The sequence below is a fragment of the Fistularia commersonii genome, chromosome 15 (assembly GCF_037954325.1).
Source record: "Fistularia commersonii isolate RoL2024-O1a breed Wild chromosome 15, RoL_Fcom_v1.0, whole genome shotgun sequence".
NCBI classification, from domain to species: domain Eukaryota; kingdom Metazoa; phylum Chordata; class Actinopteri; order Syngnathiformes; family Fistulariidae; genus Fistularia; species Fistularia commersonii.
The window spans coordinates 14,032,367-14,056,070 of NC_141298.1; the positions used below are offsets into that span (position 1 = coordinate 14,032,367).

The following is a 23,704-nucleotide window of genomic DNA, read 5'->3' on the forward strand; positions in this document are numbered from 1 at the left end:
CATGTGCTTCAACACCAAAGTATTTTCCCCCGCAGTGAGTCAGAGCAAAAGAGGGAACCCTCCTACCCCGTGATAGTGAGTAACCCCTTCAAGCGCCTTCGAGCTCAGGTCTTTGACTCAGTTTTGGTTGCCCCCCCCCGCCCCCGACTTTCCTCCCTCCGTGCGTATTAGTCAGCTGACATGGAAATGACATCCACTCCTCATTTGCAGCTGCTTGATGATCAATGTAATTCCACTTCCTGTTCGTTCTGACTTGTTTCTAAGCAGAGTGTGGGGGCACATGAGGACTCCCTCGCTCTAGCAATTGGTTAGTTATGCAGTGAAAAAAAAAAAAAAATCAATGCTCTGAATGATTAACAGGGGATTTTCATTTTGTGTCTTACTTTCACCAGGCTTCCTCACTGACAAAATGGATTTTTTTTTTACTAAATGGCGTATTTCTTTGTTAGTGATTGACATATTATCTGGCGCAGTGGGATTAAACTTTGCTCCGACATGGCGGTTATCTGCTTCCTAGACTACCTGCTCACAGATCTAAGAACAGGTCTCAAGTTAAGGGTTCCCTGATATTTGATCACACGCACAGAACATCCGGACCGGGTCTTGGTCGCGTATAACCTTGTTAATGCACGCCGTACGTGACCCACCGTCCACTTAGCAGGCTTCCTCTCTGTAAGAACAATTTCTCACCGCAGTGACGGGAAAAACATTAGCATGGGGGGGGGGGGGGGGGGGGGATGTGCAAAACCTGCAGACTTTGCTGCCCTGCATTATGCAGGATCAGTTCTGCGCTGATTTATAAAACCATGTTTAGGCTCATCTCCAGGCAGTTTACCTTGAAAGATAACTTAGAGTCCATCTGGAAATGAAACTCCTTCTTAAAACCGTCTATGATAGTTAGGTGTATGGCCTGTATATACACAACAAACAGGAAGTCTGTCCGGGTCAAATGAACCCATATGATATTCCATTTCAAAGGGTAGATGATGATATTCCTGCAGGGCCCTGCGTTTCCATGAAGTTTGGTCTGGAAAAAAAGGAAAAAGCACATTTCACAGCCAATTTCCCGGCAACATGGCGGCACTTTCTGCGCTTTCAACATTGTAACGTCATCAAACCCCTCCCGGCTTGTAAAGTCGGGGGGACATCTTGTTGTGGTCGAAGTGAGAGGAAGCGGCAGCAATTTATGTTTTCACAGCTTTTATTTCAGACCTCGAACATTAAACACATTTAAAATAACATGAAAAATCGTGTTCCGAGCATCTCCTTGTAGACAATGCAGCTGTAAAAACGCCTAAACCCACACACCAGGACTTTTATCCTGCAAATTTGCTTAACGAATTGACGAAAAAAAAACAACGATAGAACCCCATACTTGACAACAAACCACTTTGATTCATTTTTTACAGCAGGAATTATGCATAAAAAGTTTGGGGGAAATCAGCAGCGGTACATTTAGTACACCGCTTCAGTCCTGTCTCTTCCAATGGAAGACTTTTCCTCTGTGTTCATGACCATCACAACCATCTCCTCCCCCCTCTAGGCTCCCTTCCTTTTAACCTCCCACTCCTTCCCTTCTCCACCATTCCAATTAGGATTAAGTTTCAAACATGCCTTTGGTGCATCCCCCACCAAGTCACCCACCATATGGCCGCCACAAATGCAGCTTTGTTCTCAGTAAATATTGTCTGTCTTTGATTGTAGCCTCTGAGTCAGGATGGAGGAAAGCACTGAAAACCCCAAACCTCTTTCATTCCCTTATTTATGACCCCCATTTGACAAGGGGCCGCCATGTGGAATATGAACATGTGACCAGTAAATGTTGTAAAGTCGCAAAGCAGCTCTCCCGTGGGGGAAGAGGATCCGCCGAAGCATGTGTCCAGCCGTTGCCCTTTTATGAATGGAGGGAGGAAGATGAAGACGTAGGGCGCTGGGGAAAGTGTGTGTATCCGAACTGTGTGTAGCAACAGCCAAGTGGTTCCTCATGTTTTTAAAGCAACAAAGCGTTGCGTGTCATCTTTAAATCATCTCCGGGCTCCAGCGGCCATGTGCCTATGGATGTGTGTTTGCCCGATCCGTCCCGTCTAATGAAATCTCATTTCCTTTGACGCCCCAGGAGTCGGACGGCCAGGGTTGTCCGTTTTGCCGATGTGAAATCAAGGGCACGGAGCCGATCATCGTGGATCCCTTCGACCCGCGGAACGAGGGCAGCAAGTGCTTCTTCCTGGACCAGCACAGCTGCCCGATGCTGGAGCTGGACGATGACGAGGACAGGGAAGACTGCCTGGTCATGAACGGCCTAGCCAACATCCGCAAGGTAACGGCCCGCCTCGCGAGATCATCGGGTGATTTATTGTCCTCGGTAGGTTTGGGGAATAAACATGTCGTGTGTTGTGACGCCGCCATGGATACCGCCGACCGGCCTTTTTCCCCGCTTCTTCCAGCACTGTGCGGATCGACAGAACTCGCCCATGGTGTCTCCCAGTTCGTCGCCGGTCAGCCAACACAGGAAAGCCCACATAGGAGACGGCGGCCACTGCGTCCAGCACCTCGGCCTTCCCCCCGTCCCCCCGCGGCTGGACCTCATCCAGAAGGGGGCCATTCGATCCCCATCTGCAAGTCCAACTGCCTCTCCAAAGGTGGGTTTTATTAACGTACAAATACAATAATTATGTATTGCAAAATTAAATCTGAGTTTACATGTAGCTAGTCGTTGCTTATTCCAGTTCACCCGATATAATGAGAAAAAAAAAAAAAGAATTATATATATATATATATACACACACACATATATACATAAATACATATATACATAAATACATTTTTTATATATACATAAAAAATATATACATATATATATGTATGTATGTGTATGTATATTTTTTATTTCTCAGTATATCGAGTATATCAATATATACATATTTAGATTTGACATCCTTATTCTTTAGTTTATAGAAGAAAAATGTATGGGTACATTTCTTGGAATTTTGATATTCTGATATTCCACACGTCCTGAAGCATTCACTCTCCCAAAATCAAACTAGACTTTCCTATTAGATAAGCAAGTATAAAAGCAGAAAATCACATGAATAGCAATACTGTCAGTTCAGCTCAAAGGCTCAAAGACCAAACTATTTCTCAACCAACAGCAAAGTAACATGAGTTGCACTCCTTGCAGCCAAATCCCATGGTAACAGAAACCCTGTTAAAGATGACAATCTGTATTTTCTTGGATTTGTCGTGGGTTTCCTCCCTACCCTGTGCTGAACCTTTGACTTTCAGCCGACATCACTATCGATGCCCCCAAGTAATGACATTTTCCCGACGTACTTGTCACTTGTAAGAAGATCTTGCATGCAAGAAACATCTCTCAACCAAAGAGTGAAGGAAGAACCGGGGCCACCGAGCGATGAGAGAATTTAAATGGAGCAAATAGATCACCTCTTCTTAAGTCAAACTTAAGCAGATTATTAGATTATAAGACAAATTCCATATAGGATACACTTCAGGGAGCGCGTTGCAGCAGGCGTGAGGAGAGAGCGGTATATCAGAGAAGGTGAACGCACAAAACACCTACAGAAAGTAAAAGACACAAAGTCTGGCTTGAAATATGAAGCATCTGAGGAATAACTCCACGTGAAAGATGTTCAAGGCTGCCAAGCACTTTCGCGACAGCCAGTTATAAATGGTGGAATTTCTTTGATAATGGTTGATTTCTTTTGAGGTGGAACAAGAGTGGCAGCGTGTCACTAAGAGAGAGGGGAACATTTACTATGTAGTTGTTGCTACTTGTTCGCAAAAGAATCCTCCTTCCTTTAGCTCCCCGTCAGTGAACCATACATGTCTGCCTACCTTTCTAGTCGTCCCCGGGAATGTCCCGGAAGCAGGACAAGCCTCTCCCGGCTCCACCTCCTCCCCAGAGAGATCCACCTCCACCGCCTCCCCCCGAACGTCCTCCCCCCATCCCGCCGGAGTCGCGCCATTCCTGGCTCCCCAGCTTCTCCTCATTGTCCTCCTCCACCGGCGCCCTGTCGGACTCCCAGCTGGCCCTGGACACCCGTTGTGCCAAAGACAGCCACTTGGCAGATGCCCACCGGACCGGGGCCGAACACTTGCACCAGCTGGGCCCGGCGGGCCACTCTCACCTGAACGGGAGGCCGCTCAGCTGTCCTTCCGCAGGTTTCGCAAGGTTACACCACAGAACAGAGGGAGCTGGAAACTCAGAAAGTGCCAAGGTAAGGGTGAGGTGTCAGTTTTATGATGTAAGCGCTGTAGCAGAGAGCCTTACGCCTGCTTTCCCCAACACAAGTCTTCAGTATGACTAAGCTAGGTTTTTGGCCGAGTTGTCGAAATGGAAAAACAGCAATTATTTGATTGTTCTTTGACGTCACGTCAAAACACATCATTGCTGAGAAACAGCAGCAAATGCAAATTATATGCACTCCAGTCCTGTTGTTATTTCTATCACAGACCGGACTGACCTAAGGCACAGCAGTCGCAGTAGGAAGTCCTTACAAGATTAAGATGTGGTTCAAGGTCAGCCGCACCCTTGTCATCCCTTAAAGCGAGCGACAGCGGGGTTATCCGTTCATCTGATTTCCGAACGCAGTGTTTCCATCATTCCTCGAGGTGACGTGTTGAAATCGGCACCAAATGTTCAATCGGGGATAACCGACACCTGATGTTCACGTGAGGGTCGACTGTCACGGCCGCCGTTTGGGTTCTAAGCCCGGAACGAACGATTAGGAAGTTTCACACAGACTCTTCGAATTGACACCGGATGGGCTTGTGGTGACAGACGGCCGCTAACTACCGGTAGTTATTCTGGTTTGCAGCCGTGTCTCAACGGCGTGCTTTAAAAGACCGAAGATAAAGCACGCATCTAAAGGTCGTATCTCAGACCGCAGGCTGATTGTGAAATAAGCTCTGTGATATAAAATTCGCCTTTGCAACTGAAATCTCACGATTAGTAATTAGTAGAAACGAGAGTGAACTGTTTCATCTTTATTCACAATGAGTTTGACTCCTAAGCTTGTGTTTAGAAACACGATATTAAGGGGGTGCAGGCTGTATATGTGTAGCACAGTCAGGACTCGAGTGCCTTGTTTAAATAAAAATGATAGGTCGTCGCTTTACGGGAACATGAAAACGGTTCCGGTTTATTGTTGTGACGATTGCAGAAGCCGTTCGTACCTGGAGCGGTTTAACTCACCCATCAGCACTTTTCTATCTCTGTGGCTCTTCATGTGTCGGGGTTGCGGCTCACGTTTCTGGGAACACATCAGTTGCCTGCTTTCGGTTCCCCCTGTGGTTCTGAAGAAAAGCACTTAAGTGACGTATGGCTTCTGTGGACGTCCGACTTCCGCATACTGTAACTCGCCCACCCATTCAAACCAATTAATTTCTCCAATATATAGATCAGGACCTTCCCAGCACCCCCATTGACATTTTACTCCATCTCTGCATGGCCTAAAGCACCACTCAGTGTTATCAGTGGGATTTCTCTGTGACCCATAGATCATTCTGATTGTGTTGCATCGTATGTTTGTTCTGTTGTCCTTGCGTGGAATAACAATAATCATTCGTCCGCCATCCCTGCAAGCAGTAGGGGAGCTCTAGTTGAAACCCGCCTGCAGCCCGGCCACCTGCATTTTACATATTTATCCATTCCTTTATTAATTTCTGACCCTGTGCCCGAGGATTTAACTGCAATCCACACGCCCTCCCCCCGCCCTCTGCAGAGAGTGGCTCTCCGGGTGTTCGCTCATTAGATAAAGTAACCACTTCTTTTGTTTTTTAAAAATTGCAGATGAGATTATGCTCACAGGTCATCTTTTTTTTTTTCACGGTTATTGAACAGCGCGAGCACGCAGAGGCTTTCATTTTCGCTGATGAGCAGAGAGACTAAATTGTTTGTCGTACTAACAGGGAGCTTGATACCCCGACCCAAGCCCGATTTAATTACTTGTGTTATCACTTCAGTTTTAAAGGAAAAGAAATCTTCAGAAAAAAAAAATTGGGCAATTTGCAGCCGGGGCAGGATTAATAAGCTTCTCATCGCCGCGATGCAAATGAGAGCGGTTCAAACTTAACGTCCGCTGGACAGAATTTAAATATCATTTATGCTGAATAATGAAAGGCCTGCATTCGCTGGGGTTTATTGACCACTTGGATAAAAATAGCAAAAAATCATTTTCTGACATAGCGACTAAAATACTGCACACAAACACTCACACACACGCACACACACACACACTCACACACACTCACACACACTCAGCCTGATCTCTCCTCTGAGACACCCTTTGATCAGAGAGTGCCTCTTGTCTGTTATGAGCCGTTATTTGTGCTTTTGTCACGAAGGTTATTTTCTTGTGCCGTCGTCTGTGCAGACCAGTTTTCTTTACTTCAGTGACACTCGGAGTCTGAGTGCCTGATGAACGTGGGGCCGCGCTGAGCCCCGGCGTACGGCGTATTCGTAGTTCTTCACGGTCCTGGGAGAGAAACATGAGGACATTAACGATACTTCTAGTGAAGTCTTGATCGTAAAGGCGGATGTTTGGAAATAAGCGGTGCTGGAAAGTGAGTGCTGTTATTTAATGCGCTTTACTTAACATCGCAAAGTGCTTTGTTGAGAGCAAAAGAACAAGGATAAAAAGATAGATTCGACCGGATGTAAATTTGCGTTCAGAGAGGGAAAACTTTAGTAAATCGCACGCCCCTTAATTCGACAAACCACACCATTCGTTTCGCTCCGTCACGCGAAACTATCGCACGTCCGACCAGCTACTCCTGATGACTTTTTTTTCCCATTTCCCGAACGGCGTGCAGGTCAACGAGGGGTACGACGTCCTTCCTTCGCGACAGTCGCCGACCCAGTCCTCCCAAGCCAACAGCCACAAGTGAGTAGAAGAACTCACTGAAAACAGTACCGGAATCTCAACGGAGTACGAGCGATAACCCCGCAAATGTTTTGCCCTCAGCGATACATTAACTAATGAGTGTCCACTCCTGCCTTCCTTTGGATGAGGTTGTATTTAATGGCGCACAAACGGTCCGCAGGCAGCATAAAGGACTGTATGCATTTTAAATCAATAGTTTTTATTATTGTCAAGAGTCAACCGTTATCTTGCTCTGCATTTTAAATGCCTGGACCGGGTCATCGGTGTACTCATCTCATAAATGAAAATATCCATGTACTGTAGGGAAAAAGGTCAGCGAGGCCAACGGCAAATTCTGAAAATCAATTCTAAACCTCATCAGGAATGGACGGAGCCGCCGAGGTTCTCTTTGGAGGGTGAGGAGGATGGAAAGGTTGTGGAGATATGGTCAGACTGAGATGGTCGTGCGCAGAAGAGGGACGGTGAAGATCTGTGTAGAAGGCTGCTGAGGTTGGAGCTGCCTAGACGTGAAGTTAGTTTGTGTGAGAGAAGAGGATGCAGAGAAAAGGGTTGGACGGAGGAAGGCGATTGGCTGTGACGACCCCTGAAGGGAACAGCCCAAAGGCAAAAAGATTAGGATTCCCAGGCCAGGCAATTAAAGGGCACTATATTTTTATTGAAATGGCCGTGTGGTCTTCAGTGCAGAGCTCTGGCTCGTTTAAAAAAAACAAAAAAAAACTCTTGCCTTATTTTTAGCTAAAATAAGAAATAAGTTATTTTCTTTTCCATGCTTGAACCCTGTGAGGATTCTTTTTTTTTTCTTTTTTTTTTTTTTTAACTTCTACACCAGATACTTACTAATTTTATTTTGGGCTTATCGCTCTCAGTGATTGGCTATAATCCTGTTTCCCTCCTAGTCAGTTACTTTTAAGCCAAAGTTCCTTCCGTCTGAAACGCCGCCTTCATTTCTCTCCGAGGTTTCAGACGCAGGGACATCATGCCAGCCAGTTTGAGCAGCCTCGGGCGAAGTTAATGTTTGAAAAATGATGGCTGGACGACTAATAGCCTTTTAGCTGCAGCCAGAATTAGATTAGGTATTTCTGTGTATCAGACTGTATTTGAAGCGAGGGACTGAGCTGTCACTGCCCATGAAGCTCGCCAGGATGGAGAAGCTCTGTTTCTTCAAAAAAAAAAGTGTTTAGTTTCCTGAAATATCGAGTTCATGTTAACTTCAGAACGGCTGATCTGTTTAAAATTTCTTAAGATAGACGACGCAAGATAGACGCGTGTTTAAAATATCGCTCAGTGGATTTCAAACCCCAACCTCAATATTTATGGGTTAACAAGTGGCTCCGTCAGCTCTGTTTACATGTCGGATCCATCAACGGTCACAGCCGGACCGGGTTGAGGACGTTTCCAGCCGCCACCTCATTGGCGAGTTGTAGCATCTCCGGAGTTGCCCTTTTGTATCCTTAACTACGGAAGACGCGGCCGTTCCCGTACTTTGCACCCTCGCAGCACAATAATACGCCGGCGCTTGGCTTGGCTGATAAGCGGCCTGCATATTTTCACATCGCTGAGCGCACTTGTCAAAACAAGCCCGCGTTCGGCAGCCCGTCGCTATGCGGGACGCATAAAGAGGCAATTGGAAGGCATTTATTCACCCTATTACATTCCCGGATTACTTGTTGAGATTCACGCAACAAAAAATAAAAAAATCTCTCGCTAGAAAAACACAGGACATTTTAGCAACATTTGATGGCGAATCGGAAGCGAACGGCCGAGATTACATTTTATTACATCCGTTATTATCGAAATGAAAACCATCGGAGGACATGATCTCAGTCCGACGACAAATGCGTCGTATTTCCGATGGAAATGTAAGTGCATTAACTACACTTAAAAGGATCAGGATCGAGGTACGATGTAACAATACCATAAAAAGAACAGATCCTGCTCTCGGCCATCGCCGGCTTTGTAATTGCTCTTTCGAGCGCCCGATGATTGCAGTTTGAATGTGACACTAATAGAAAGGTCAGCCAGACAAATATCGCTCGTCTCCACAGATTGTCAAACCCCTTCGGCGGCCCGGTGGTGGAGCAGCCCCGGGGCGGCGCCGAGCGGGAGGACGACGATTATCAGGTCCCCTCCTCCAACCTCTGCCTGAGTCAGGCTCCCATCTGCATCTCGGTCCCCAGCAGGTACCGCCGCCGCCGCCCCTCCGTCCCCGGAGCCTGATTCGATTCACCGGCTCCCTGCGAACCCAGAACTATTCCCTCTCTGCCCCGCAGGCACTTTGAGAACGGCTCTCCGGAGCCTTCTCTGGAGGAGAAGAAGCCCAGAGCCGCTGAACCCGGTATGTCTGGAGACTCCGCGCTTCCTCTATGTATTTATATCGTTTCATATCTGATAAGGGCAGCGGTCTCAGACTCGCGGCCCGCGGGCCAATCGCGGCCCTCGGAACAATATTTTGTGGTCCCCTTCCAGAAATCAAATATTTGTGTTAGTGCGGCTCGCGCATTTTTTCTCACATGCATCCGGGGGTTTTATACAATGGATTTCAAAAAAAAAAAAAAAACGGGCAAGAAAAAAACGAAAAAGTGACTTTGCAATGTATTTTTTGCTGTAAAATTTGAAAAACGAAAATGACTTTTTGCTAAAAAAAACATCTATTGACATTGTTAAACTGATCTTTTCTTATTTCTATAAAAAAAAATAAAATGATAGGGAAAAAAAAACTTCAAAATTGATTTAATAGCCTTGTAAACACTATACATGCTGTATACCATGTATACCAATCAAGTTTCTAATAAATTCTAGTGGCAAATTTTCCCACTGTGACAAGATTTTCCCTTTTAACTCAACAATATTTTTAGGCTGTAATTTTGTAATTTCCTCAATTATTTATGTAATATCAATTTCTGATATTAATTTGTCATGTATTTTTTTAGAGGAACAGTTCATTACATGGAAAGATGTTTATAATTTACCTGTTTACCTCCTTCGCACTAAAACAAAGAAAAAATTTGGACTTAGTGTTACTTCTAGGTAATGATTTTACTGCTCCGGCCCCCTTAACATCAAATTAGGCCGTATGTGGCCCCCGGACCAAAATGAGTTCGACACCCCTGGATAAGGGGAATCTCTGTGAAGACAAAACGCTTTCACCGAATATGTAGCCGTTTCACACGAATCTTCATTCCTCAGGCGGGCATTCGGACCCGGTCCGGCTCCCAGGGGCCGCCCACCCTGCCCTCTGCCCCTTCAACACCAACAAGACCCCCTCCGACTATGACATTCTGCTGCCCCCACAAGGTAAGTCCACCACAACACACCTTCCAGCGGGTCCCTGTCTAACCCCGACCCGACCGGGACACAGGCCACGCCCACATCGGGCGGAACGCGATGATGTATTCGGTTAACTTCACCCAAATGTGTATATATACTGCTCAAAAAAATAAAGGGAACACTTGAACAACACAATGTAACTCCAAGTCAATCACACTTGTGTGAAATCATAGTGTCCACTCAGGAAGCAACACAGATTCATTTTGACTTGTTTTAAGGACATTACATCAAAGTTGGATCAGCCTGGAGTGTGTTTTTACACTTTAATTTTGAGTGTGATTCCTAATCCAGACCTCCATGGGTTGATACATTTGATTTCCATTGATCATTTTTGTGTGATTTTGTTGTCAGCACATTCAACTGTGTAAAGAGCAAAGTATTTCATAAGAATATTTCATTCATTTAGATCTAGGATGTGTTTTTTAAGTGTTTCCTTTATTTTTTTGAGCAGTGTATATACATATATATCTAAACATATACATATGTAGATATGAAGCGAGTGAGCATCATTTACATCCGCCTGTCAGACTGTTCTGGAGTCCACATTTGCTCCTCTGAGAAGAAATAGACTGGACTTTCCATGAATTCACGCTGGCCCAAGATAACCTCCGCTCTAACAATTGGCACTTTTTCAAATGATATCGGATTGGATTGGACCGCCGTCGTATTCGGGAAGAGAGCGACGAGCGTGTCAGAGTGAGCGGCGGTCGCTCGGCGGAGCCGGTCCGAGCCGGCGGCAGAGCGGCCTCTGGCACCGGCGAGCAATCCGCTGAATGGAAGCGGCTGATCTGAATTCAGAAGGGCGCCGCTCTGGCTAATCGCCGGACACCACCGTGGAGCCGGTGCTGACTATTTAATGGATGCGAAGCGTCGTCTGTTTTTTTCTTTTTTGGAAGGCGCTTGTTGCGGGGCAGCCGGTGCAAATTCAACCGGTCTCGCTGCCCCGGTTTAAATACCGCGTGAAATAGGTCATCGGGATCTGATGGACCGTGACCGTCCCGGAATACGTAAACAGTTTCAACCACCTGTCCGTTATCCGGACCGATTATCCTGCATTCAGGGTTGTAGGGGGTCCCGGAGCCAATCCCTGCCGTCGCTTGCCGAAAGGCGGGATTCACCCGCCACCGCCCGCCTGTCCATCACAGGGTCGCATTTCGAGACATACAAGAGTTCACCCAAACATCAGCCTTAGAGTCTCTATGTATTGGACTGCAAGACTCCACACAGAACCCCCCCCTCCCGAAATCCAGCCTAGCGACCTTCTTCTTCCTGTGAGGCGGAATCACCAGAATGTAAACATTCTGTTTAGAATAAATCAATCCCTTTATCTTGTTGACCTCCATTGGCTTTACATGCACAGAGATATGTTTTCTCAAAAGTCCAGCATCCCACAGGAAATCTGCCTCCCGGAGCTTTTGTGCAGCCAATCACAGCGATTTCGCCGCAACGCCGTCTTGTCTTTCACCTCATCCATGTCCTGTCCGCTCCGTGTCACATGAAACACAGCTAGAGGAATTTTTTTTGTTGTTGTTTTTATTTCCTGCGGGGAGCAGACGAAGCATGATGGGAGATGAGATGGAACAGCGGGGTGAGTTTGATGAAATACTAGTACGGCAACAGGCGGAATACAAAATACCTCAACCGTACATAACCAACATTTGTAGTAAAACAAATTGAAACCATTTAATAAATCCTTTAAACCGCAAAGAATATTTTGATGAAATCATTAAAGCGGAGTGGCTGGGTCTCTGTGCCTCCTGCCGGCTCCCTTTGAGCCGTGCACGTGCGTCCCTGCCGTTGCATAAAGTAGTTTTCACGCCTCCTGATCCGCCGGGCACCTTTCTGACTCAGTCGTTCCTGTTCCTCCCATCGCCGTCCTCTTCGTCCTCCTCCTGTTACATTTTTTTTCCACCCTCAAAAAAATCCTTTTTATCCGGAGGGTGGCGTGCCAGCCGTCCCCCCGCCGGCGCGGGGCCTCCCCTTCTCCGAATCGTTGCCGACTGTGAATCAGATCAGAGCGCTAAGTCTTGTCTCCGGCTTCACTTTCAGCGTTAGAAGGCCCCTTCGGCGGCTGCCCGCCGTCCCAGCCGCCTCTTCCTCCTCCTCCTCCTCCGGCACGACACAGCTTCACGGACCTGTCCTCCTCCTCCTCCTCCTCATCCTCCTCCTCCTCCTCATCCGGCAACCCCGCTGTCATCACGCAACCGCACAGGCCGTCCTCCGGACACGAGCACCTGCTGCTGAACCCCGGTGAGCCGCTGCGCCCACGGAGCTTGTTATTCCTTATCCGTATGAGTCAGTGATATGATATGACCGCATTCGTTTTATCCCATAAGGTACATCCAGGGTTGATTCTCTGTGTTTTGCAGACATGGTGTTCGACATGCTGAACAGCGCCGCGCCTCTCCCGCCTGTCCGACGGCACACCGAGGGCGTCCGAGGATCCCGAGGCTGCCTGGAGTACGACCATTTACCGGCCGCTCCAGGTAAAACGGAAACTGTCACGGAAGCGCGTCGCTTCCGCAGAGACGCGCGTACGACTTGTACGGCCGTTCGAGACCTAAAACCACATCTCGGATTTTCTGACTTAAAAAGCAGTGGACGCAAGGATAGGTCGGCCATAGAGCACATCGTAGTAATGTCACAATGTTATGATATATTATATACCTTACCACTGATGCTTTTTGTTATTTTTTGTTTTGTAAGTAAAAAAAAAAAATCTGTTTTATTCTGTTAAAATTAACTGAATTTATTATTTTTTTGGGTCAAAGCACCTTTGCCTTGTAAACCTTTTCATGCTCTTTCTTGATTGTTCAGTCCCATTAAGTTCATATTGTAATTATCATTTTAAAGCAACTCAGCTTTTCATTTTTAAGATATCTTTACTTGGTGTGCAACCATAGCCTGTGTTTCCAACATCAGAAACAGGAAAATCCTAACTTATTCATCGCCCAAAAAGCAATCCATCCATCCATCCATCCATCCATCCATCCATCCATCCATCCATCCATCCATCCATCCATCCATCCATCCATCCATCCATCCATCCATCCATCCATCCATCCATTATCTCCTGCTCATCCTGCTCTCTGGGATGCTGGATCCTGTCCTTGCTGTCATTTAGGGGAGGCAGGGTTTACCCTGGACTGGTCGCCTGGGCATTTTCCAATCATGCCAATGAACCTCCTGCAAATTTTTGGACTGTGGAGGAGCCCTGGGAACCCGGAGGAACCCTACGCAGACACTGGGAGAACATGGACGCTCCACACAGAAAGGCCCCCTTGGGGGAATCCAACCTGGGTCCAAAAGTCTCAATATATAATTTGATTCACCTTCAACAAGCTTCGTTCTGTGACTGGATCTCATAGATCCCAGGAGGAGACCCGACTCCCTAAACTGAGTTCCTGGATTGAACCAGTTTTCTGACTCAGGTCAGATCTTGATCTAGATCTTGTATCTTTGGTAACGGTTCTGTAAAGGGTTAAATATTATATTGTTATTGGGCCTTGCGTCCCTCCAATCTGAAAGTGTGTGGTTCAAATCCCCGCTCCTCCATCTTGGAGCGTCCTCAGGCAGGACACTGAGCCCATGATGGCGCCCGATGCTCTTGTGAGCAACATTTATGACGTTTGATTTCCAAGATTTGACAACATCACTCAGAAGGTCCTAAAAGGCGTCAACGTTTTTGTTATTTTAACTACATCTGTTTTTTTTATCTATCTGTAATCCCATCTACAGCGATTAGGATGTGACGTGCAGTTCTCGCCGCCGTCTCCAGCTGCGGGATGTCGATCGGCGGACCGAGGTACCGCGCGCCCAGATTTTAGCTCGCCGATAAACACACTTCCTGTCTCTTTCCGTCTTCCAGGATCGATGGAGTGCACGCAGGCCCCCGCCCGGCCGCCCAAGCCGCTGCCGAGAAAGATCCCCCTGGACATTCAGCCGGGGAAATCCCACGGCCTGGACCTGCACAACGTGGACGCCAAGATCGCCAAGCTGATGGGGGAGGGCTACTCCTTCGAGGACGTGAAGCGGGCGCTGATGATCGCCCAGTACAAGGTGGACGTGGCGAGGAACATTCTGCGGGAGTTTGCCTTAGTGGCCCCGAGGCTGAACCTCTAGTCCCGGAGAGAGCGGGGCGTCGGTGTTGGGGTCTGGGGGTGACTGACGCCGTGCCTGGAAACGGACTGACTTAAAAAAAAAAAAAAAAAAAAGGGCTTTTTCAGTCTGCAGAGCTGCAGCCTGTCCACCAACCCGAACCAAATGACGGAATAAGAAGAAGAAGCATGATTGGTCCTCGGGCTGCTGAAACGTTCATCCCGGAGGTCTGCGCTCCGGCCCCGTCGGGTTTCACATCCGGAGGCTCCGTCGATTTGCTTTTCCCCGTCCGGGCGGCAGCGGTGTTTTTAATCCGCACCCACTGGGGGGAGCCAGACTCTACCGTTTTTTTTTTTCCTCCTCACACACACTTCCCCGCCGCCGCAGCAGCGGGTCAGGGGATCCCCAGCGGCGCGACTCGTAGCTCTGATGCAGTGAGTCAGAGGAGACGGAGCCAACAGATGCCTTAGTTTCCCCCCCCAGACCGGCGGAGGACGGTTCCGCAGCCCGCTCCTCTTCCAACTGCTATCTTATTTGTACAGAGAGAAAGAAACGGCAGGAGCAGTGTGCGCGAAAGTGTGTGTGTGTGTGTCTTTTTATGTATTTGTGTGCGTCTTGCTGAAGCAGAGGATTAACTAGCCGGGGCCTTCTTTTTAATGACTTTCTCCGTCTGCGGGGGCAGAAGGTCTATGAATGTATTTGTTGCATGAGTGAGGTCTGTTCGGCCTCCAGCGGTGAAGTGGCGGAAAAATATCTTACGCCGAGACGGTGAATTAAGTCATACCGAGTGCCGGACGATCCCGCCGTCGTTTCCGCTCGAGTCCTGTCGCCACTTCGCTCACCTCCTATTTTTTGTGAAATCCCTCTCGGAGGTGATTCACGCCGACGCTCGCCGGAGAGGCGGGACAAGAGACCAACGGGAAAATGTGGAGAATTCAGAACCCGAGACGGCGTTCACGTGTCACAGCAGGGTAAACACAGATGTCAGGTATGTGATTTATGAATCCCCTTGTAAGGAGGGTGTCAGTGGGGTTTACATGCTCAGGAGGGACTTCCTTCGCGGCGGAAGTCTCCAGCCGGAGTAATGAGGCATGTTCGACGTGTTGTTTATGATGGATGTTGGCAGGACAAGCTGCTACCAACATGTTAATTACAAGTCCTCTTCTTCAAAACCATGTTCTCGGGGGCGGCGTGTCTCCATCGGGACGCAAACGTACCATTATTATTTCATCCGGTCTGCCATTCACCTAATTATTTTAATCGATTGATTAAATCGCTTAATTTAAAAATGTGTGATGTAGATCTCACGATTTTTGTCTTCAAACAAAAAAAAAAAAAAAAAAAAATCGGCATTTATGTATAAAAACACCTCATATATAAAAACACCTTAATGTAAACAATCGATACTATTTGGATGTTAATTTATTTCAATTGATAAATTGACCCCTCAGATTATATATACATTTATTTATTTTATTTTTTTTTTATTTAAGGGTTTTTTTTTTTTTTAGGACCTGAAACTGGAAAAGAACCGGTGTCATTGGAAAATGTGTGGGCTGCATAAGGTGCCGTTTAGGAAACAAGGGTCACTGGGAAAAGACAGAAAAGCCATGATTACCAGGAGCGGGGAAACGGCGGTTCCCCTTCAGGGGGCTGCTGGGGGACGTTCTCGCCGGTCCGTCAGCCCACGGGAGAGATGTTTCTCTGCCCCGGAGATGCGCGTCCACCGGCTCCGGCGGCCCTAACGTAGTTTGGGGCCATTTTTGTTTGTACATCCCGGAGTTGGTAATTAGAAAATCCAATCTCGCTGTGACACTTAATATAGAATTCTAGAAGTCAGTTCCTTCTGAGTTTGCCTGCTGTGACACGATGGAACAGCCGCCGGTCTCACCCGGCGTGCGCCAGGGTTCTTCTGGATGGCGCGTCAGCATTCGCGTTCTCGGACGAAGACGAAGGCTCGTGGAGTTTTTAACGGCGGCCGTGGCCGACAGAGCATCGGGCTCCGGGAGCGTTTCTGTTTGTGCGCACAGCTTAGCTCCGCCTCGCCGTGCCCGGACTCCGGTTCTCCTTTTGTGCCGAGCTTCTTCTGGTCCACCGGGGAGGAGGCGAATAAACAGAGAGCGACGCATAGCGTTGACCCATTTCCTCCTCCGGCTCTCACTCCTTCTCCTGTCGGCATTATTAGTCCATCAGACTTGGTTAGAAGCAACGGATTGCCCTTTTCCTCATCGTTCAGCCTCGTTTCAGGTCAGATACTTCAATCAGACAGGGGCAGGAAGTGATTATCGGTTTGTAATGTAATGTCAAGAGTGCCTGTGTGTGTGTGTGTGTGTGTGTGTGTGTGTGATGGGATCATCTTATGATCAGATCTTATCTCATCCGGGTTTGCCATTTCCATATTTCTAAGCACAACAAGGTTAACATGGGAGGTCAGTGTGTGTGCGTGTGTGTGTGTGTGTGTGAAGGCAGAAAACACCCGTCGATGAGCTCTTTTCGGCCCCAGTGTGGGCGGAACAACACTTTAATTTATTGTTTCATCATCTGGTTTGTGTAACTATGGAAAGTTGTAATTATCTGCCTCTAACGCCCCTAATCCCCCCCCCCTTGTTTTTATGAGCTGCACTTTAAAGAGGAACTTGGCGCAGTCAAACATTTCCATATATGATAATATGAGACGATCCACCGGTGAGAAGCCCAAGTTTACAAATCTGCAAAGTCCTCTTTATTATCCAGGCGAGTTCACGGAGCCGGGACCACCTCGGAGCCGCCCTCGGCCCGACGGCAAGGAGGCCGTTGGCGGCGTGGGAAGAAGCGAGGAGCCGACCGGCCAGATATGACCGATCCGTCGGCGGCGGCGGCGGCGGCACATTTCACACCCGAGAAGAAACCGAGGAGGGTCGGGGGCGCAGAGCAAATGAAGCCGTTTACACTTTCTGTTTTTAATTCCTCACTTGGTGGAAATATCCGACGCCGATGCGAAATGTGTCGAAAAATTCTCCGTCGAACCCGCGGCTTAGTCTTTGCACTGGTCTGTATTTCCCCTCCGGCTCGGGGAAAAAGCCCGGCTCCGCCTCGTCATTCCATTGGACTCCCTCGAGAAGGGGGCAAGTGGCCTTAGGTTGCAAAGGGCAGTTCTTATTTTCTGAAACCATTTCCTAGTAATGTGCTTAGGTGACAAACACGTGTTGATAATTATGTAAGCATAGAGTAACGTGCAATTAATTTATACATTATTAATGCTTTTGTTAGTTATTTTCATGGATAAGGAAATAAAAAGTCACATTATCTTTGTTGTATTTACTCGTGTCTGCAAGTAATGCTTCCTGTGTCCGTCTGTGTGTCTGCGTATTGGAGCGTCACCCAAAAGTCGAGTTGGCCCGCGAGCCGCCGCGACTCTTGGATGGGTGACGGCGGCTCGTCGGGATTTCACCCGAGATTGACTTCAACCGGAGGCGACGAGTGAAGGAGAGGAATCGTCCCGTCGGTGAACTGAAAGCAGCAGAAATGCCTGAACTGATAGGAGCCGCTGTGAACTGATGGCGAGGAAAAGTTATCTTAAGTATTCACTTTCAGTTATTGATGTGTGTGTGTGTGTGTGTGTGTGTGTGTGCAAGCAATGTCCGGGGTCATCCTGCCTCACAGACGCTGTGTTTTGGTGCACGAGATGGACTTGAACCCCCGCGTGGCCGAGTTGGACGCGCAGTGTCTTCTACATGCAAACAGGAAAAAGTAATATATCGTGTTGTTATAATCTGAGAGGCTGAAGGCAGAATTTCAGTCTCCCAAGATAAACCCCATCATAATAAAAAAGTAAAAATATTATTAAAAAAAATGCCGGTGAATTTGCAATGAATAAGTTCCAACAAGTCACTCTGAATAAGTCCAAACATTTAAATCAAATCGAGCGAGAAATTGGAAAAGGTGGTGAAAACTTTTATCGTGAAAAAAAAAAATTGAAAAGTAACAGAAAAGGCATCTTTAAAATGTAACTTTAATACTTTGAGGTTGTGACGTGACCATGACATTAGCAGGACAAGACAAAGACTTAAACAATTTATTTTATGATAAAATCACGTTTTGAAGATAAGATTCTATTTCATATTAAATTATGTCACTACATTGCTTTCAGATATTTTGCATTCAAGCGAAGAGATGAAATTTAACTTTTGCTCATGAATTTTACACCAAAACACCCAATTTCACAAGTTGCCTGCAGGGGGACCATGACGGAGCTCAGAACCTCCAAACACGCGTTGCCCCAAAACCCCCAAGAAGATTTGTTCTGACGCTGACCCCGACAGCGAAGCACGAGTCCGGTGTTATTGCATCCATCTATGATGTAAACGGCGTATCCATTACAAGAGTGCTGGAGCCGATCCCAGCAGACGCTGGGCCAGAGCCGCCGAGGCGGCCAACTCTTTTATTGTGAATAAATCCCCTGTACTTATCAACAATGACATCATGTATCCAAATGCAGCATCCACTGCTCTGAAACAGCAAATTACTCCATGTTTCTCCATTGCCAGCTTGATCTGGCCTGAATTATTCTTATTATCACAATATTTATTTATTTACTTGAAATATTGCCTGCTTGATTTAGCCTGAATTTATTTAATTTGCCAGCTTGCTCTGGCCTGAATTCATTACTTTTATTATTATTTAATACATTCATCTTCAATTTTGCCTGGTGACTCAAGCCTAAAATGTATTATTATTTTTTGTCAACTTGCTTTGGCCTGATTTTATAATTATTATTATTATCAACATTATTGTTATTATCATTATCATATGCATTTATTTATTTTAAATTTTAGACACCTTGCTCTGGACGGAATTTATTATTTAGTTTGTTGTATTCATTTTTCTTTTATCACATTAACACCAATAAATAAAAAAAAAAAGATTGATTGATCTTTAATTTCTCAAATCCCAAGCCTTCTTTCCTCTTCCAATGTGTTTGGAAGCGTGTTTTCAAAATACACCTCCATTTTAACAAGTTGATTTCCGGTCTGGTTCACCTCCAGAGGAGCCGCGGTCAGACTCGGACGGACAGAGGATGCCGGTGAAATCTTGCGACCTCATGAAGGAAAGATAGAGGACAGGATCAACCAATGCATGCTGTCTCCATGACAACAAGCATTGTCCGCATCCCACTCTCACTGGCGAGGTATTTCTTTGCACAACTTCGCATGGTTCCTTTTTGCAACTGCCAAAAACTTGAAGTTGGGGCTAAAGTGGCAGGATGTAGGTGGTCAAAGGTCCCGGGGATGGAAGGAAAACACTTTTCAAGGCAAATATCTCAAATTCACCTTCTTATTCCGACTGAACTTCACACAAATGTTTCACGGCGTTGAATAATAAGGCGGTGACATTTCATCCGTGTCGGATCAACGGTCGTCTCCAGTGTTATCACAAAGGCCTCCGAGTACTTCCATGGCTTTTCTTCCAACTTCATCTCCACGACACTCCAGAGAATAATGACTTTGCCAGACGTGAATATTCGACCCATTTTTTATCAAGTTTCAAGTGTCTTTTTTTTTCTTTGTAAATGTAAAGAGATTTTCATTATGTGATTATTAACACTCTGTACCAATTAAGTCTGTAGATGATTGTAAGTAGCTATCTGGAAACCTAATATCGTCCAAAATCTGAAATTCTCCCTCAAATATGCAGCTTCACTGACAGCTCTAATGAACACGTTCTTGATAAAAACAAGCATCCACTAATATGTTATTATTTGATACTTGACTTTTGTGAAGAATTATAATAATAATAAAAAGTAATAATACAATAGTGACTATTATTGAGCTTCTAATGATGAAATCCACTATAATAATAATAATAATAATAATAATAATAATAATCATCAATATAAGTAGTGAAACACCTGTGTAGCATTCAAGTCAAACATTGATTTTTTAACAGGATTTCTCAAAATAATAATAACAATTATTGTTATAAATATAAGTCAGCCGTATAATGTGAGAAGTTAAACTCAATCATATGGCGGTTATAATAGCCAAAACAAAAAACGTAAATATCTGCAATATTGATACAGAAAATAAATGTTTTAGCAAGTGTGTGATGAACTCAGCAATTCAGAGTCACGTATCCTTTGACACACACGGCTGAAAGTCACACACTTTGTCCCCCGCTGGTTGGGATGATGATGTAGTGGGGAGGTGAGATTTAGTGGGAGTCTTTGATGCTCCTCTGGATTATAGAAGAAAGCTCGACACCTCAGCATACAAAGAGCTGAACGGCCTGGAAACATAATCTCTTAAGACCTTTTGCCTTTCGTCTGAACGCCGGCGCAGAAACTAGTGACTGGATCGCACCTGCGTCACACACTCCGGTCTATATTCTCGCATCCAGGTGTTTTTCCACCATGTGCCGCTCAGAATAAATGCAAATGCATCCAACGGTTGAAATTCTGAAACCGGGACACGGCGAAGACACTGCTTTATTTTTCATGTCTGATCAAAATAACTGCCTCCTAAGGGCGCTCGCTGTCTGCCTCTGTATTCTTACAAAATGTCTGTGGAGAGAAAGAATAAAAAGAAAGTGGGGAGATTTGTGTGGAAAGGATCCAGGGGATTAAGCCTGAGACGCCCAGAAGACAAGTAGAAACATAAGATTTAAGAGGCATCAGCGATGTGAGTTTGTGAAGCGGCGGCGATGCAGCTCGCCGCTCTCAGTTGTCCTCAGATGTCCACCCGGCGGTCCGGGGGCCGACACGCACGCCCCGTTACATCAGCCGCTGGAAACCGTCCGTTAAACACCATCTGCCCCTTTAGTGCAAATACATCCCGGAGGTTTGTCTCTATGCTGAGCGGGCAGAGCCGAACCCCCGTTCACACCGACGGCTCCCATAATTGGGCCGGAACAGCTCACCGGACTGTAGAAGGTCCGGGGTCACAGGCCGGATTACCAGGGTTTGACTTTCGCTGGATGTATCGCCATGGCAACGTGCCGCAACCCTCGCCCCTGGCTCTTCTTCTGGATCAAGGCTCGGAAACCCGAGTGCAGACACGGCGGAGCGGCCAACGGTTACAAATTCTTTGGCGAACACTTCAGAGCCCTCGTTTAACCCGGCCGGGATGTCGGGAGGAGCCGCCGGGCGGGAGAGCGGAAACCGAGTGGCCGATCTCGTCTCCGGATCGTCGGGTTGTGTTTAATGATTTTTCTTTTTTTTTTTTTCTTTCAATTGCACTTTGTGTTTGCCGGCGATTTTCCAGCTACAAAACCAATTTTTCTTATAAATGCAGTCTTTGGAGAACGGGGACAGATGGAGGCAGCAGGGCGGCCTAAGCTCCTGCACCGTCCTGACAGAGGTTCTATAGAGGGTTCAATACATCCAAGAAAGATTGAAATATTTAAGGCTGAGCTTATAGAAGATGCTAGACTCGAAATGTTCCAGCGGCTCACAGAAAGCTGATATTTGGAGTCGTGCCTTGAAGCGCGCCCTATCAGATACTACATTTTTTACAATACTTAATCTTGTCATATAATCTATTATATTTAGGGAGGCCTGCAGTCCCGAGACCCTGAGAATGGACATTATAATCAAACAAATTTCTGTATGTTTTATTTTAAAACTATATGTCAGATAAAAATCTTTTAAAATCCACTTAGATGGGAATATTAAACAATTAACACCCAGTGTTTATTGATTTTACTGTCCGGATATTTTAAATGTGTGTGCGTGTTTCTGCGGTAGTCAAGGGTAGAGTTATCTCACAGCAGAGAGCACAGAGTTTGCATTTGGGCGGTGATGTGTTCAGTTTGCCTTCCTTAATTAAAGTTGTTCAATGCGCTTCTTCCACAAAAAAAAAGGTACATCTAAAAACACAACTGTGCAAAACAATCAATGTGCACAAGTGAGACGTAATTAAAGAAGTGAATGGAGCTGTCAAGCTTGCAGCACAGACCCACAGCAGGTGCACATTCAACCATTTTAAAGGAAGCAGAAAACACTGCAGCGTGGTTAAAATATACTACTTTTGATTTTTACTATATCTTTCTCTCATACTATATAAAATTATATATATGTACATACATACATATATATAGGTATACACACATGTTACATAAACATGGATTTCATTGCAGCAGTAAACCTTCAGTTTTGTGAGTCAGAACTGAGTAGATATACTGTATATACATATATATAAATGTGTACAATTTTTTCACGACAATATCATTTAATGCATCCTTGCACTGTTTGATTCGCTCTCAGGGGATTGGAATGAAGACAGAGACTGGCGGCTCAATCTGTTTTCCAGGCTACACTTTATTGTCAACAACAGTACAAAACAAAAGTGTTTATTTACAACACTACTATGGCCTTCTCATTGTACCCTCTTTGGTTTCACTGCTGACCTGATTGCGTGAAAGAAACAGGCATGAGATCACAAAGGAAGAGGTGCTTCAACATTTTGACCGGCTGCTTTATAGGCAGCATCCCATAATATGATGACGCCGTTGTCACTACTGTTGTTTTTCGGGGGTGGGAGAGGGGGGGGGAAAAAAAAAAAAAAAAAAAAAGTAAAAGAAAGGAATGTATTCTTGTTGATATAAATTCAAAATTACAAAATGATCCAAAGCTCAACCTGGGTGGACAACCGCCCTTTTCTCCCCTTTGCCTTTATTCCAATCAAACGACCAAAGAAAACATGGCAATATTGAAATATTTCAACATAAACAGAGCAACAATCGAGTCCTTGACAACGTCCTGGGGTCGTCGCTGAAGCCGACGGGCTCGATTTGAATTCTGCTTCATTTCTAACAAGAAATCCCAACGGGTGTGACTGATCTGAGGTGGAGGCGAAACAGCAAAATTGGAATTCCCGATTTTCTCTTTCGGACTCTTGTCAGTCTATGCGTTTGAAAGGAGTGTGTTTGAGTAAATGTGAACCACATAAACCCACTCCGTGTGTGGTGTCAAGTTATAGAAATATCTTTAAACGCCTATAAAAAAGGAAATCATCTTGTCTTATCTTTCTGTGCGTCCACGTCAGCTCAGTGGCACGGCGTCGGACTCCTCGCGCTCAAAACGTCTCCGGCTGAAGTGCCTCCTAAAGGTTGAGGGAAAAGGCCTTCCGGTATTGTTCCTCATCGGAAGGATGCGTGCGGATGATGAAACCTTTGCTGTAAAGTCCATGAGTGTCATCACAAGTGTCACGTACTGCGCTCGAATAACACTTTCAGGGGGGGGGGGGAAGTAACCCTCAGACTGCCTATTAGATTCACAACTTAAAAATACTGCCTATTTTCCTTTCGCTGATATGTGTTAAGATGAGTGAAGCACGTTGTTAGAAAAAAAACAAAAAAACAAAAAAACAAAACACGTCCACGAAATCAGTCTCCGGTGTTCG

At 46.0% G+C, this 23,704-nt stretch overlaps 1 protein-coding gene across 1 annotated transcript in view; it reads left to right on the forward strand.

Moving 5' to 3' along the window:
• cblb (Cbl proto-oncogene B, E3 ubiquitin protein ligase) overlaps positions 1–14,509 on the forward strand; it is a 67,154-nt gene extending 52,645 nt beyond the window's left edge. Inside the window, exons 10-19 of the mRNA XM_086160673.1 lie at positions 2,117–2,317; positions 2,445–2,639; positions 3,861–4,235; positions 6,832–6,902; positions 8,948–9,082; positions 9,173–9,237; positions 10,089–10,196; positions 12,279–12,479; positions 12,599–12,715; positions 14,098–14,509. Coding sequence (XP_086016799.1) covers positions 2,117–2,317; positions 2,445–2,639; positions 3,861–4,235; positions 6,832–6,902; positions 8,948–9,082; positions 9,173–9,237; positions 10,089–10,196; positions 12,279–12,479; positions 12,599–12,715; positions 14,098–14,351 — 1,722 coding nt within the window. The 3' untranslated portion in view covers positions 14,352–14,509. The remainder of the gene's footprint in view (positions 1–2,116; positions 2,318–2,444; positions 2,640–3,860; positions 4,236–6,831; positions 6,903–8,947; positions 9,083–9,172; positions 9,238–10,088; positions 10,197–12,278; positions 12,480–12,598; positions 12,716–14,097) is intronic.
• Positions 14,510–23,704: the final 9,195 nt, after the last annotated feature.